Genomic DNA, 13,576 nt, shown 5'->3' with positions numbered 1-13,576 from the left:
AGGTTTTTTTTTTTTAAATTGGGAACTAGGAGATGATGGCTAAAGGGTATGGGCTTTCTTTTTGATGAAGATGTTCTGTGATTAGATAGTGGTGATGGTTGTACAACTTTGTGGATATGCTAAAAGCCATTGAATTGTGTACTTTGTTTTTTAATAATAATTTCTTAAAACTTGAGTATTGTTGACACACACTGTTACATTGTTTTCAGGTATACAACGTGGTGCTTTGAAATCTCTATGTGTTATGTTATGCTCACCACAAGCATGGCTACCATCCGTCACCATACATCACTGTTACAATATCATTGACTGTATTCTCTATGCTATGGCTTTTATTCCCCTGACTTATTCATTACTTAACTGGAAGCCTGTTTCTCCCACTCCCTCTCAACTATTTTGTCTAACCACCCCCAACCCCCCCTTCCCTCTGGCAACCACCACTTTGTTCTCTGTATTTATAGGTATGATGTGGCTTTTTGTTTGTTCATTTGTTTGTTTTTTTAGATTCCACATATGAGTGAAATCATATGGTGTTTGTCTTTCTGAGTCTGATTTATTTCACTTAGCACCCTACCCTTTAGGTTCATCCCTGTTATCCCAAATGGCAAGAGCCCATCCTTTTTCATAGCTATGTGATATTTCTGTGTGTGTGTATCTTCTTTATCCATTCATTTATTGATGAACACTTGGGTTGCTTCCATACCTTGGCTATTGTAAATAATGGTGCAATAAACATAGGGATGCATATATCTTTTTGAATTAGCATAAATTATATACTTTAAATGGGTGAATTGTATGTATGTTAATTATACCTTGATGAAACTGTTTTTTAAATAGAGTCAGGGTAGGGGTGGGAATCTTTCAGAAAGACTATCTCATATAACTGGACTTCCCTTCAGCTATTAAAAATGTCAAATACAGTTCAGCCAAGAGACATCTTTGGGGGTTTACAAGGAAGACTCAACATAGCATCTAAGAGGAAAAAAAGTCTTCACGTGGGTGGCTTGACTTGGAATGTAATCGGCCTTCAGTGTTGTGGAATTGTTGCCGAGAAGTTCTTCTTGGACTCTTCATGAATCCACTCAAGGTTTTATCATAAATGAATCAGGGGGTGGTTAGTCTTCCTTTGACCTGTATCTGGGCCCTATAGATAGGCTAATACGAGCGGGCTTCTCTATGTCTCTCTTTTTCAGTTCAAGTTGGAATATAAGCTTCTCAGTATATGGATCCCAAGAAGCATGCTGACTGGCCTCAAATTCTTCCTTGTGTTCCAGAGCAACCACATTAAGCATAAAATCCATTCAAGTTTGCGTGCAAAGAGTGGATTCCATTGCTTACTCCAATTTACACAGTATTACATTCTCAGAACTGAAAATTATCATGTTTCTATAATAGTTGCAACAGGCAGAGGAGGAACTAAAAACTACCCAATAAACCACTCTTATCTCTTTCTATAGCCTACATCTGTAGACTCTGTAGAAGGAGCAAATCTAACCATCTCATTTTTTAAAAAGCAGAGGGGAAAAGATGAAATGTCCTTAGCTCTTCCAGTGTCAGGCACTGTTCTAATTACTTTACCTGTATTGACAGTCTTAATCCTTACATCAGCCTTGGAGGAAAGTATTATTATAGCCACACTTTATAGGCAAGATCAGGAAAGCTCAGAGAGGTGAGGCTGCAAAATGGCAGACCCAGGTTTCAAATCCTGGTGGCTGAGAGAATCTCCTAATACACCCACCATCAGTTAATTATGCAATCCCTTATATGAATCTTTTATTGTTTCTCCCAAAGTTAATTAAATTATTTAGCTTTTCGAGGTTTTAAGCGTTGCCTCCTCCAACTCCTCAGGAGTATCTGTGAGCTGGAATGGGTCTTCGTTTTCCTCCAAGTGCTCCGCAGGATGCCTCTGCTTGATAGTTCAATAGTCAGAAGGCAGCCAGCAATGGCTTCATCTTGCAATGTTCTGTTCCCTCTGCCCGAAAAAATATCCATGTGGCTAATTTTCACTGATCCTTAAACATCACTTTGTCTGATGGAACCCTTCCTGACCGTAGGGTCCCTTCAGCCCCAAATAAACTCAGGATACTTCATCTGGGCTCCCCCATTTTTGGGCCCTTTTATGATAGTGTTGGAGTTGCCTTTCAATCGTCTCTTTATCCACATTAGACTCTGCTCCTTGAGAACAGGAGCCCTGTAGTTAATTCCTGGCTTCCTTTGCATCCCCAGCAGCCAGCACAGGGCAAGGCAAATAGGAGATGCCTCATAAGGAATTTGAACATTATGAGGAAACATAAGGAATTGTTTCCCTTTTTGTTTGTTTTATTTTGCTCTAAAACTGATGCTAAATCTGTAGTTGGTTTCTTCCAAGATGTTTGAACAGGCAACTAAGTTTTCAGGGCGTGAGGAATTTCATTTTCTTCTTCTCATATTTTCCTTGCCAGCTGACATCACAAAGTACAGTGGTCTCCAGTCCTCACCGTGGCTCAGGACCCGTAAACGCACTTTGCAAGTGGGCGGGGCACCTCACTTTGCCCAGCCAGGTACCTCGGCCCCAGCGCGCGCCCGCAAGGGCCCCGCGGAAACGCCCCGGCCCACCCGCCGGAAGTGACGTAATGCCACGGCCTAGCAACCGTTGCCAAGGAGCTCGTCTCTAGGAACCCTGTAGAGCCTGGATGCCTCCTGCGGGGGGGAAAAGAGGTTTCTTGAGGAGAATTTGAGGTAACCTCGCCAACACGCGCTCGGAAACTTCCCCGAACCCCCCCCCCAGAAGGAAAGAACTCCCTCCTCCTCCCCTTCCCAGTGCAGCACCTTCGCCAGGGGAGGGTCGCAGCAGTTAAGCCCCCAACGCTGGGGTCGGTGCCTGCCGGGCCTCGCGCGGATCCTGACCGCCCCGCCGAGGGTTGAGTGGTCGGGGAGCCCAGATCACCCCCCCGCGAGGTGTCTGGGTCGGATGTGGGGTCCCCTGTCCCGAACCCCAGGGGCGGGGGGAACACTATTTTTGGGAATCCCAAGAGGCTGCTGGTCCAGCGCTCATGCCGGCCTGGGACCAGGGCAGCGTCGTTTCTGTCCCGAGTTGTGCCAGATAAACGTACGTCCTGGTTTTAATTCTTCCCCCCACCCCCGTGGGCTCTTATGTGGGTAAGTGCTCGTGAATTAGTGTGGCGACTTTCCGCTGGTAGAGGGAGAGTAATTGCTTTTGCTAATTTTAGAGCGCAGAGCCCACTGGGCATAGACAACCTACCTGTTGAGTAGATCTTTGTCCTTAGCGGGTGACCATCTGAAAGCTGGTGGGCACCTAGGGGGAAACCCAACTAGTTTCTTTTCCTCTCCTGGTAACGTTTTACTCGTTTATCCAAGTTTTTTTTTTTTAAAGGGAAAAAAGTTTATGTGTGTGTATATATGTTATATATTATATACATATAATTTCTAAATCATTAAACCTATATATGTAAGTGAAGGTTATGACGTGAATTTTTACTTAAAATATTTTTAACAGTGAAAAACTTGCATCTCCAATGTGGATTTTTATTTAATTTATGAAAAAGATTTCCTTTTGTAGATTAAAGGAAACCGCAAAATTTTAAAGCACATTACTTATCCTTTCTACTATCTTTTGACTTAATTTTTTGGCAATAATAATCATTTATTCATAGTTTTACATGTAATGTTTTCCAAATATCCAGCTCCACCCACCCAATTAAAAAAAACCTATTTCAGGGCAAAATGCATGCAGCCCCAACTAATGTCTTTGATAAAATAGCATCTATTAATTTCTTAGTTAAAAATTATTAAGCACTGAAGTAATTTTTTCTTTATTTCTTTTTTTAGCACTTCATTCTTTAATTCCTTTTTTTTAAATGGCCAATTTAAAAAATTGCCTGCCTGCAAAATTTCTACCACTTCTTCCCATACTAAACAATTGATACCTTCATGCAGGAAACACTAGGAACCTTGGTAAAGCTGCTTCAGCTTTTTTCAGATACTTAATTTTTCCAGAAAGTTATGATCACCATCAACCTACTTAGGCTTATCTTTCTTTTTCTGGCCTTGGGCCTGTGAACACATTTATCCAGTCTACGGAAGAAGTCACTGTTTTGATGCGGTGGGTATTCACAGATAGAATTAGGCACAGATAGGTCCTCACGGAATTTACATTTTAGTAGAGAAGAGAAAATGTACATAAGTACTAGTACAAAACAGAAAAGTAACTCTAGGAGAGCAGTGCAGATAAAGTGTGGTTAACTTGGAGGGTAGGTGCTGCTGCTGTTATTCTGACGGAGAATGTGGGAGATAGCTTGAAAATGACTTCCTGGAGGAACGTGCATTTGGAGGGCAGACCCTGAAAGACCGTTAGGATTTGCACCTGTGGAGATCAGGCGAAGAAGAGTCTTTCTAGGCAAGAGAACAGCATTAACTGAAGGCAGAGGTGGAGAAACTAGGGAGCAGTAACTTTCAGTCGGGTGAAATTTAAAACAGTGAAAGGTAACAATTTGGAAATAAAAGTGGGAAAGCTAAATTGAGTTAGATCTGAAAAATCAAAATCCAAGAAGTATGGATTTTATTTTGTGAGCAGTGAGAATCATACAAGTGCTTTGGAATAGGAGAGGCAGGGGCCAGAAAACTGGAGGCTCTTACCTTATTGTAGGCGCAGGGAAACGGGCCTGACTTACTCGACCGTGGCCGAGTCGATGCCTACAGTCCATTAACATCAATGCGTGAAGAGTGCTTGGTGGAGGAAACCAGAACAAAACCAAAGAATGCACATCCAGGCTAAAGCTTGTGGCTTCCGCTCAGCTTCGTTTGGGTGTGGCTGTGCACAAATGTGTGCCCAGGGTTGCCAGATCTGATTTTGAAGAGAAACTGTATGTCTGGATTTTAATGTAAAAAAAACTCCCACTTTTTAAAACATGGGCTGCTAATTAAAAAAAAAAAAAAAATTAGAAGCATGTCTGTAGCCTAACAAATTTTTACCCCTGGGTAGTTGTAGAGCTGAATGGGAGAGATGTTAATGTAGGTGGGATTTATTATTCATTTGTGCATATGAATTCAGTGTTAATTCAGATGATGGCTATCTTACCAGATGTATATACAAAACATTTGGTATTCAATATTAGCAGTATACTGTAACATTCATAATAAAGTCTTCACATTCTGATTTCTTTCAACAAAATACCCCTTTTCACAGCATTTTGTATGCTATGAAGAATTATACTCTTCATTCCTACTTCCTATAAACTTAATACTGATTTTTTTTCCAGAATGTTTGTTATCAGTATTGAGGAATTTTATCTCTATTTTTAGTTATGACCTAATTATGAGTGATCAAATCAAATTCATTGTGGACAATCTCAATAAGGAGCCTTTTAGGAAGAACTATAATTTAATCACATTTGATTCCCTGGAGCCAATGCAACTATTGCAAGTTCTCAATGATGTTCTGGCTGAGATTGACCCAAAGGTAAGAGTTTTCTCTTTCTTGTGATGAAAAGGATAGTAGGAAAGCCATTTTTTGCCTCTAAATATCTGTGAGTCTTGGGCCTTATTTTCCATGCCTATAAAGTAATAATAAATGATCTTTAAGATTTCTCTACTAGCTTAAAAATTAAATTATCTGCTTGTACCTTATTTAGAAATTATTTCTCTGCTCCAAACATAAATTTATTTGGTCCTGGAACGAAAATGCTTTTACAGAGGTTTTATTGTATTGCAAGTTAGGTCATGTCTCTTATACACTGGTTTTTTCCACTGGATACTTTTTAACCTTGACATTCTTAATACAAATCCTGATCTGACTTGTATGTACCCTCACTTGGAATCTGGGGGCCTCCATACTTAATCTGTTTTATGAAGAGACCATTGTGCCTGTTATGCTCTGGGAGAACAGTTTTGTCAGTGAGTTTAAATATTGTTCTTTGTTAGATATACAACAATAACATATTTTTTCAATTTCTTTATCTATTAGCAAGTTGTTGATATCAGAGAGGAGATGCCAGAGCAAACAGCCAAAAGGATGTTGAGCCTTCTTGGTATCCTCAAATATAAACCTCCAGGAAATGCCACAGACATGTAAGAATTTGATCACGTGTTGCTTTCTTAAAGCTATGCTTGAATATCTAAACTTTCATGTGCTGTAGTCAGTCTTTCTAGGCAATACCTGGTCTCTCTGTCAATGGCTTTAGAATGTCACTGAGTTTCAAGATAATCTTGAACTTTTAATATTATTTTGTCATGTAGAAGTCTTAAGTGGGTCAGTTTCTCCCCCAAATCAAAAAAGTCAGGCAAATCCCACTATTCCATTTTATCATTTATCATTTATATGCCATCCTAGATAAAAACAATCATTTAAACTTGCCCGGTCAATGAAGTATTAAGGTAGACTGTACCAATTAATGGTTCCAATACAACCTCCCCATATAGTCCAGTGATATATTCGGGCCTAATTTTATGTTTATTGTTGATATAGAGAATGACTTTAGAATAGCCTTGGTTTTATCTTTTTTTTTTTTTTTTTTTTTAATAGTCATGGAAGGGACGCCTGGGTGGCACAGTCAGTTAAGCGTCTGCCTTTGGCTCAGGTCATGAACCCCAGGTCCTGGGATCGAGTCCTGCATCAGGCTCCCTGGTCCGCGGGGAGCCTGCTTCTCCCTCTGCTTGCTGCTCCCCCTGCTTGTGCTCTCTCTCTCTCTCTCTGGCAACTAAATAAATAAAATCTTAAAAAAAAAATAGTCATGGAAAGCCATCAAGAAATTGTAAATTAGGGTTTGAGATTTTATTTCGTTTCGAGGTTTATTTGTTATAAGTGGGGGGAGGGGTGTTGATCACCTGCACGTGTTTATTTTCTTTTTATAGGAGTACCTTTCGTCAGGGTCTGGTGATTGGAAGTAAACCTGTAATTTACCCAGTGCTCCACTGGCTTCTTCAGAGAACTAATGAACTGAAGAAAAGAGCATATTTAGCTCGTTTTTTAATAAAACTTGAGGTACCAAGTGAGTTTCTTCAGGATGAAACTGTGGCTGATACCAATAAACAGGTATACAATACACAAATGGTATTTTTAAACTATCTGTAATGGATGTAAAAGTGCACATGTTCAAACACCTGTTAATCTCTCTTTAGCTTATTTGCTTCTCTGTATTTCCAGGTGGCATCTAAAGGTAAAATGGTTATTAATAATGTTCAACTGTAATCAGGTATGAAAATATTGACTTTTTTTTTAAAAGATTTTATTTATTTATTTGACAGAGACACAGAGAGAGGGAACACAAGCAAGGGGAGTGGGAGAGGGAGAAGCAGGCTTCCCTCTGAGCAGGGAGCCCGATGAGGGGCTCGATCCCAGGACGCTGGGATCATGACCTGAGCTGAAGGCAGATGCTTAACAACTGAGCCACCCAGATGCCCTGAAAATATTGGCTTTTGCACACAAATACTATTTCAGTGATAGGGGTATATAGATAGAAAAAATCCTGAGATTAGGATTTTAGAATAATTTATTCAGAATTATGGGTAGATAGGATTTTGGGTTTAGGACTGCAGAACACTTTGCAGAATCAGTTAGATGATTATACAATTTGTCATCCAAATCAGAGCGAAAGGGACTATCATAATAATTACATGAAGGCAAAGGTATAAATTCACACTATCCTAGACAAATCAGGACCTGTGAGCCCCTGAGAGGATTTTGTATAGGCAAAGAAGCTAGGCTTGAGATCTCAAAGGACTTCCCAATCAGGCAGAAGGTAGAGAAAGCACCAGGAGTTTGAAATCTCAGTGTACTTTCCTCCTGGAGTTTTAGGATCATATTGGGTCCTGGCCTTACGGTATTTTTTTTTTTTTTAGGTTTTATTTATTTATTTGAGAAAGAGAATGAAATAGAGAGAGAGAGCATGAGGGGGGGGAGGGTCCAAGGGAGAAGCAGACTCACTGCTGAGCAGGGAGCCCGATGCGGGACTCGATCCCGGGACTCCAGGATCATGACCTGAGCCGAAGGCAGTCGCTTAACCAACTGAGCCACCCAGGCGCCCCTGGCTTTACAGTCTTAAAGCTCTTGACTACTTTTGGGGCACCTTGGTGGCTCAGTCGGTTAAGCATCCAACTCTTTGTTTGGCTCAGGTCATTATCTCAGTGTCCAGAGGTCAGGCTCAGGCTCAGCCCGGAGTCTGCTTGGGATTCTCTCCCTTTCCCACTCCCTCCTCCTCTGCTCCCTCCCCTCCCCACTCACAAGTGTGTATGCTCTCTCTCTTTTCCTTAAATAAATAAATAAAATCTTAAAAAAAAAAAGTTCTTGACGACTGAGGATTCTGGCTGGTCTAGATCTTGGTCCTGGGATTTCAAAGCACATTCCTGATCATAGACTATGGAAAGAAGGGATTCAAGTTTAAGGTTTCAAAGGACTTTGATTAAAAAAAGTGCCCCTGTTTAGCCCTTTGTGCTTTTATTCTGTGCTATATACATAGACTGGTTTGTGCAGTTCGTTGTGAATAGTTTGTCAGTCTATCCCAGTAGATCCTGAGGTGCGTGAAGACAGGTGTCATGTCTTATCCGTCATTGTTTTCCTCCAGAGTTTTGTAGAGTTGCTTCTATACGATATGTGCTCAAGATTGGGATTGAATCAGAACAATCAAAACTGAATGTTTTTTCACCCATATATTTTGTTGTTTTGGATAGCCACGCAGTCACTCAAAATAGAGTCAATATTGATCTTTTAAGACATTTTGGGTGTTGAAAGATTTATGTAAATAATCATGTCAAATGTTATAGTAGATGTCACGGGAGAAGTACAGCAGAATGAGACTACCCCAATTCCTACATTTGAAGGCTTTACGTAATGTAAGAAATAGAGAAGTGTAAATGTGAAATATTGTCTCCTTCCTACACTCCCTCGTCAATAAACCTGATAAAAACTAATTCCTCTGGAGGATGTTTATTAATAGCTTTTACTAAATATGCCCAGACAATTAATGGAAGAGTTAATGATAAAGACATGTTTATTCTTGAAACATATTTGAGGTGTAAATCTAAAATGACTCATACATTTAGCCAGTCAGTTAGCACAGAACCTAATAAAAAATGTATGTTGTCTTTCTAAGTGAGGAGTTTTAGAATAAATGATTTACAGATTTGTAGGATATGATCAGTCAAGAAACATATTAATTTCCTGTGATTGCTCACAAAAAAATACTAATTTTAAAGAATTTTGGAGAAGTTGCAATTTTTTCATTCATTCAGCTACTTTTTATTGAATATCTATATCAGTTATGCATCATGCTAGGCCCCAGGGATACTAAATTGTACAGGATAATAGTATTCTTGTCCTCTTGACTCTTGCTGTCTAATGGAGGGAGACAGACAAGTAACTAGGCAATTATAATTTTACATGATTTTTATTCTGATATCATGACACTCTGATCTAGAATAGGTATAGGGCTAGAGAAGTCTTCTCTGAGAATGGTGGTATCTATGCTGAGACCTGACAGATGAACTGAAATTATCCAGGTAAGGGGTGAGGAAGCCATAAAGTATTCTCAGAAGGAATGGGGTGTGTAGACTGGAGGTGAGAGCATAGAATATTCCAAGGATTGAAAGATCACCATAGCTGGAGTGTAGAATGTGAGTTAGGGGAACTAACCAGAGAGGAAGCTGGAAAAGTACTTAGTGACCAGATTATACACACCTACTTTTTTTTGTGTCTTATATAAATGTTTAAGGATGTATTTTTAATGCTGTTATATAATGATTTAAGTAATCACTATAAGTTAATCAATAACCTGATGAAGAAAAGTCTACTGGATCTAGTCATTAGTTTATAATTTTTTAATTTGTCTTTTAGTATGAAGAGCTAATGGAAGCCTTTAAAAATTTGCATAAAGAATGTGAGCAGCTCAAGACATCTGGATTTTCTACAGCAGAAATAAGAAGGGTAAAGAAAAGAAAATATAGTAATTTTTTTTTAGATTTGAATATTAGTTTTCCCATTTTTGTTTTTAGTTAATTCAGTATGAGTCTTAAAACTATATGGGAACTGGGGCGCCTAGGTGGCTCAGTCGGTTGGGTGTCTGCCTTTGGCTCGGGTCATGGTCCCGGGGTCCTGGGATTGAGCCCCGCATCGGGCTCCTTGCTTGGGGGGGAGCCTGCTTCTCCCTCTCTCCCCTGCTCGTGCTCTATCTCTCGCTATCTCTCTCTCTCTCTCTCAAATGGATAAATAAGATCTTTAAAAAAAAACAAAACTATATGGGAGCTAGTGATAGCAAGTGGCAGATTTTCTTTTGTCCAACCTTTGCTAGTTCTTTACTGAAGAAATTAATGATACCAAGGTAAATTCATAATGAGTTCTTATGTACTATGTAGATTACTACCATGGATTAAAAAAGATTACATTTTGGGTCTTTCTCTCTCTCTCTTTATATATATATATATATATATATATTAAATATCTATTATATAAAGTATAAAATATGTATAATAGAAAATAGAGACGAGAACAAAGAAGAAAAAAGCCATCCAGTTGCTATCCTTTCAGGTTTTGTGTGTATATTTGTGTTGGTGGGTATTTGGGATCATGCTGTACAGAGTTATTTGTATCTTGCTTTTTTAATCATTGCATATATTCACATTGTTATCTTTCTAAATATGATTTTTTTTTTTTAGATTGGGACTTGGGGCAGAGGGAAAGGGAGAGAGAGAATCTTAAGTAGGCTCCACACCCACAGCCTGGAGCCCACCATGGGGCTTGTTCTCACGACCCTGAGATCATGACCTGAGCCAAAATCAAGAGTTGAATGCTTTACCAACTGAGCCACATAGGCACCCCCTAAATATGATTTTCTTTTAATTTTGGGGGGTGAGGCAGAGGAAGAAGAAGAGAGAGAATCTCAAGCTGACTCCCTACTGAGCTCAAAGCCTGATGTGGGGTTTGATCTCATGACCCTGAGATCATGACCTGAGCCGAAATCAAGAGGCAACCACTTAACCGGCTGAGCCGTCCAGGCACCTCTAAATATGATTTTTAATGACTAAATAATTGTCCATAGTATGGATAGGTTAACCATTTTTGGTTTCTTATTTTATTTTTTGCTACTATAGATAATGCTATGATTATCGTATACATAAATTTATTTTGGGCTTTCTGTAATTGTTTCCTTAGGATAAATTTATAGAAATATTAAAGCATATGAAAATTTGGGGGACTTTTGACACATGTTACCTCATGGTCTCCAAAAACAATTTAACCTTTTCACCAGGCATATAACTTCTTTCCCTAAACATGTGCTAATTCCACTTTCATGAAATTTGTATTTTTAGAATTCCTGAGTTATCCATGCCATCTTTATCTTCTTAATTAGGAAACAGTAGAAGTTGCTTCCTCAGGGAGGCCTTCCCTGATTCCCTAGATGGATTAGTTACCCCAATTCTTTTTGTTTTATAATACACATCACACTTATAGTTACTTTAATGTCTGTTTTCCCAATTATCTTTATTCCCTTTGAGGGCAAGGGCCATGTCTGTCTATCTTGTACATCACTGTGTACCCAGTGTCTATCACAGTGCCCTGCACGTGGTAGGTTCTCAATGAGAGTTTGTTGAGTGTATTAGGAATGAAAGATGAGCTTACATTTAGTGGGGGAGAAAGACCCATAAATAGGATACTTAACAGTATGAGGGAAGAGTGATGGACATTCATCCACTGTTCCTCCGTTATGTCGTGTGAGTAAACTGAAATGATAAAATGACTGAGAGTCTGTCATTTTATTTTCATTATTCTTGAACATATTCTTTTTAGAAAATATGACAAGCAAGAATAGAAAATAATTCACTCATAATCCCACACTGTAGAGATAAGTACTATTGACATTTTAGTGAATATATTTAAATCTTTTTCTTTGTATTGTACTATAATATAAATGTAATCTGCTTCTTTCAGGTAATGTCATATCATGAGTTTTTCTGTCATTAAACGTTCTTCATAATTTTTAATGACTTTCATTGTATTGTGCCATGGTTTATTTAATATTTCTCATTTGGTAATTTACAAATTTTAGATATGACTAGCATCTGTGAGATTCCTCATAGAGAAGTCTTTGACCTTCCATGCATATTTTATTAGGACAAATTCCCAGACGTGGAGTTACCAGGGTAGATGGTATATATGTTTATATATATATATAAACTTTTGACATTGTTCCTTAGTACAATGCCACCAGTAGTGAGTAAGAATGCCTAGTTCCTCAGATCCTATCAATACTAACTACTATGTATATTTTTCTCTTTAGTATTACTGTGATAGTTAGGCTATTAGTTTTTTAAGTTTAGGAAGGATTTTTTTGTTTGTTTTCACTAGAAAATATTATGGAGCTTGTTAAAAGGAAGGTGGTTTATTTTTGAAGTCTATATTTTTAGGAAGGAATTGGTTAATTGACAAAACCAGACCGAAATTTATGTCTTAAAAACATCATAGCCTTAAAAATAATTTTGATGGAAAATTGGCAGAATATATAGTTGGGTATTTAACAGAGCAGATGGGATGTCAGCAGCTGTTGTTCATGGTTTTAGGCCTGTACACTTTCCATTATAGAAGACTTTTGAAAAATCGTGTGCCCATATTTGGAATCAGAACACAAATGTGCTGGTTGGCAGCTTTACCTTGCTACGTTATAACCTGTTTTGGTTGCTTTTCTAAATGAACACTAAGCTGCCAAATAAATTATCCTGTATAAAGAACCCTGGGGGGAAATAAAAATACCCTTTATCCAAAAGAGGATTTTGTTCCTTAATGCTCTGTAGTGCATTAAGTAAGTAGTGAAGACGGTCGATGCACAATCATATGAAAACTTTATTTGAATTCTACAAAGAATGCTTTTTCTTATAATGTCTCCTTGACTACTTTTTAGGATATCATTGCAATGGAGGAAGAAAAGGATCAGCTCATTAAGAGAGTTGAACGTTTGAAGAAAAGGGTAAGGCAAGAATTAGCACTGTAAGACTTTTACCCCAAGTCCCAAGGACTTGCAAAGATTTAGGAATAGAAATAAGGTTTAAGCAAGGCATTGGTGTACATCTGAGGATGGACTCAAATAACATTGACAGAAAGGGAATCTCCCTAGGCAGTAGCCCAGAACTTTTAAGCACCTGGAGTCTGGAACTTTACTGTCATCTCTAGGGAGTAGTGTTTGCCAAAAAGAAATAAGTGGATGTCTGAGTCACGTGACATGCTAATTTCTTTCTTAACTTGACAGTAACATGTACTACTTATTCCCTTACTGTAGGTGGAGACAGTTCAGAATCATCAACGGATGCTTAAAATAGCAAGGCAACTTCGAGTTGAAAAAGAGAGAGAAGAATTTCTTGCACAACAGAAACAGGAACAAAAGAATCAGGTATCCTCATAAAAGTTTTTATTCTCATGATGAAAGAAATAGTAAATTTGATCATTCAAATGTAAAGAAAAAAGAATTCTACAATTATAGTTCATGTTTCCTTTTGTTAACATGATGGAATACTCTTAAGAGGATTTTGTGGCACCAATAGCAATAATACTACTTTTTGGGTTCTGTACCCTGTATGTATCTATATACTACCTTTT

General features: G+C 38.5%; 1 protein-coding gene across 10 annotated transcripts in view; it reads left to right on the top strand.

The window, feature by feature from the left end:
• The window catches only part of IFT81 (intraflagellar transport 81), a 188,960-nt gene that overhangs the window by 95,967 nt on the left and 79,417 nt on the right, over positions 1-13,576 (top strand). For 3 of the 10 annotated variants that reach the window (XM_073881138.1, XM_073881137.1, XM_073881136.1), the window contains exons 3-9: positions 2,442-2,718; positions 5,302-5,458; positions 5,963-6,066; positions 6,850-7,030; positions 9,827-9,916; positions 12,885-12,950; positions 13,260-13,370. In XM_073881138.1, the coding sequence (XP_073737239.1) occupies positions 5,315-5,458; positions 5,963-6,066; positions 6,850-7,030; positions 9,827-9,916; positions 12,885-12,950; positions 13,260-13,370 (696 nt within the window). In that variant the 5' untranslated portion in view covers positions 2,442-2,718; positions 5,302-5,314. Of the gene's footprint in view, positions 1-2,441; positions 2,719-2,931; positions 3,139-5,301; positions 5,459-5,962; positions 6,067-6,849; positions 7,031-9,826; positions 9,917-12,884; positions 12,951-13,259; positions 13,371-13,576 lie in introns of those variants that run through there. The other 7 variants (XM_073881141.1, XM_073881140.1, XM_073881139.1 and 4 more) reach the window with 5 other exon arrangements.

Source organism: Callorhinus ursinus, unplaced genomic scaffold, assembly GCF_003265705.2.
Source record: "Callorhinus ursinus isolate GAN/ISIS: 27379988/994484 unplaced genomic scaffold, GSC_fseal_2.0 scaffold41, whole genome shotgun sequence".
Taxonomy (NCBI): Eukaryota; Metazoa; Chordata; class Mammalia; order Carnivora; family Otariidae; genus Callorhinus; species Callorhinus ursinus.
Note: the sequence above shows the minus strand (reverse complement) of the source record. Positions and strands in the feature narration are given on the sequence as shown.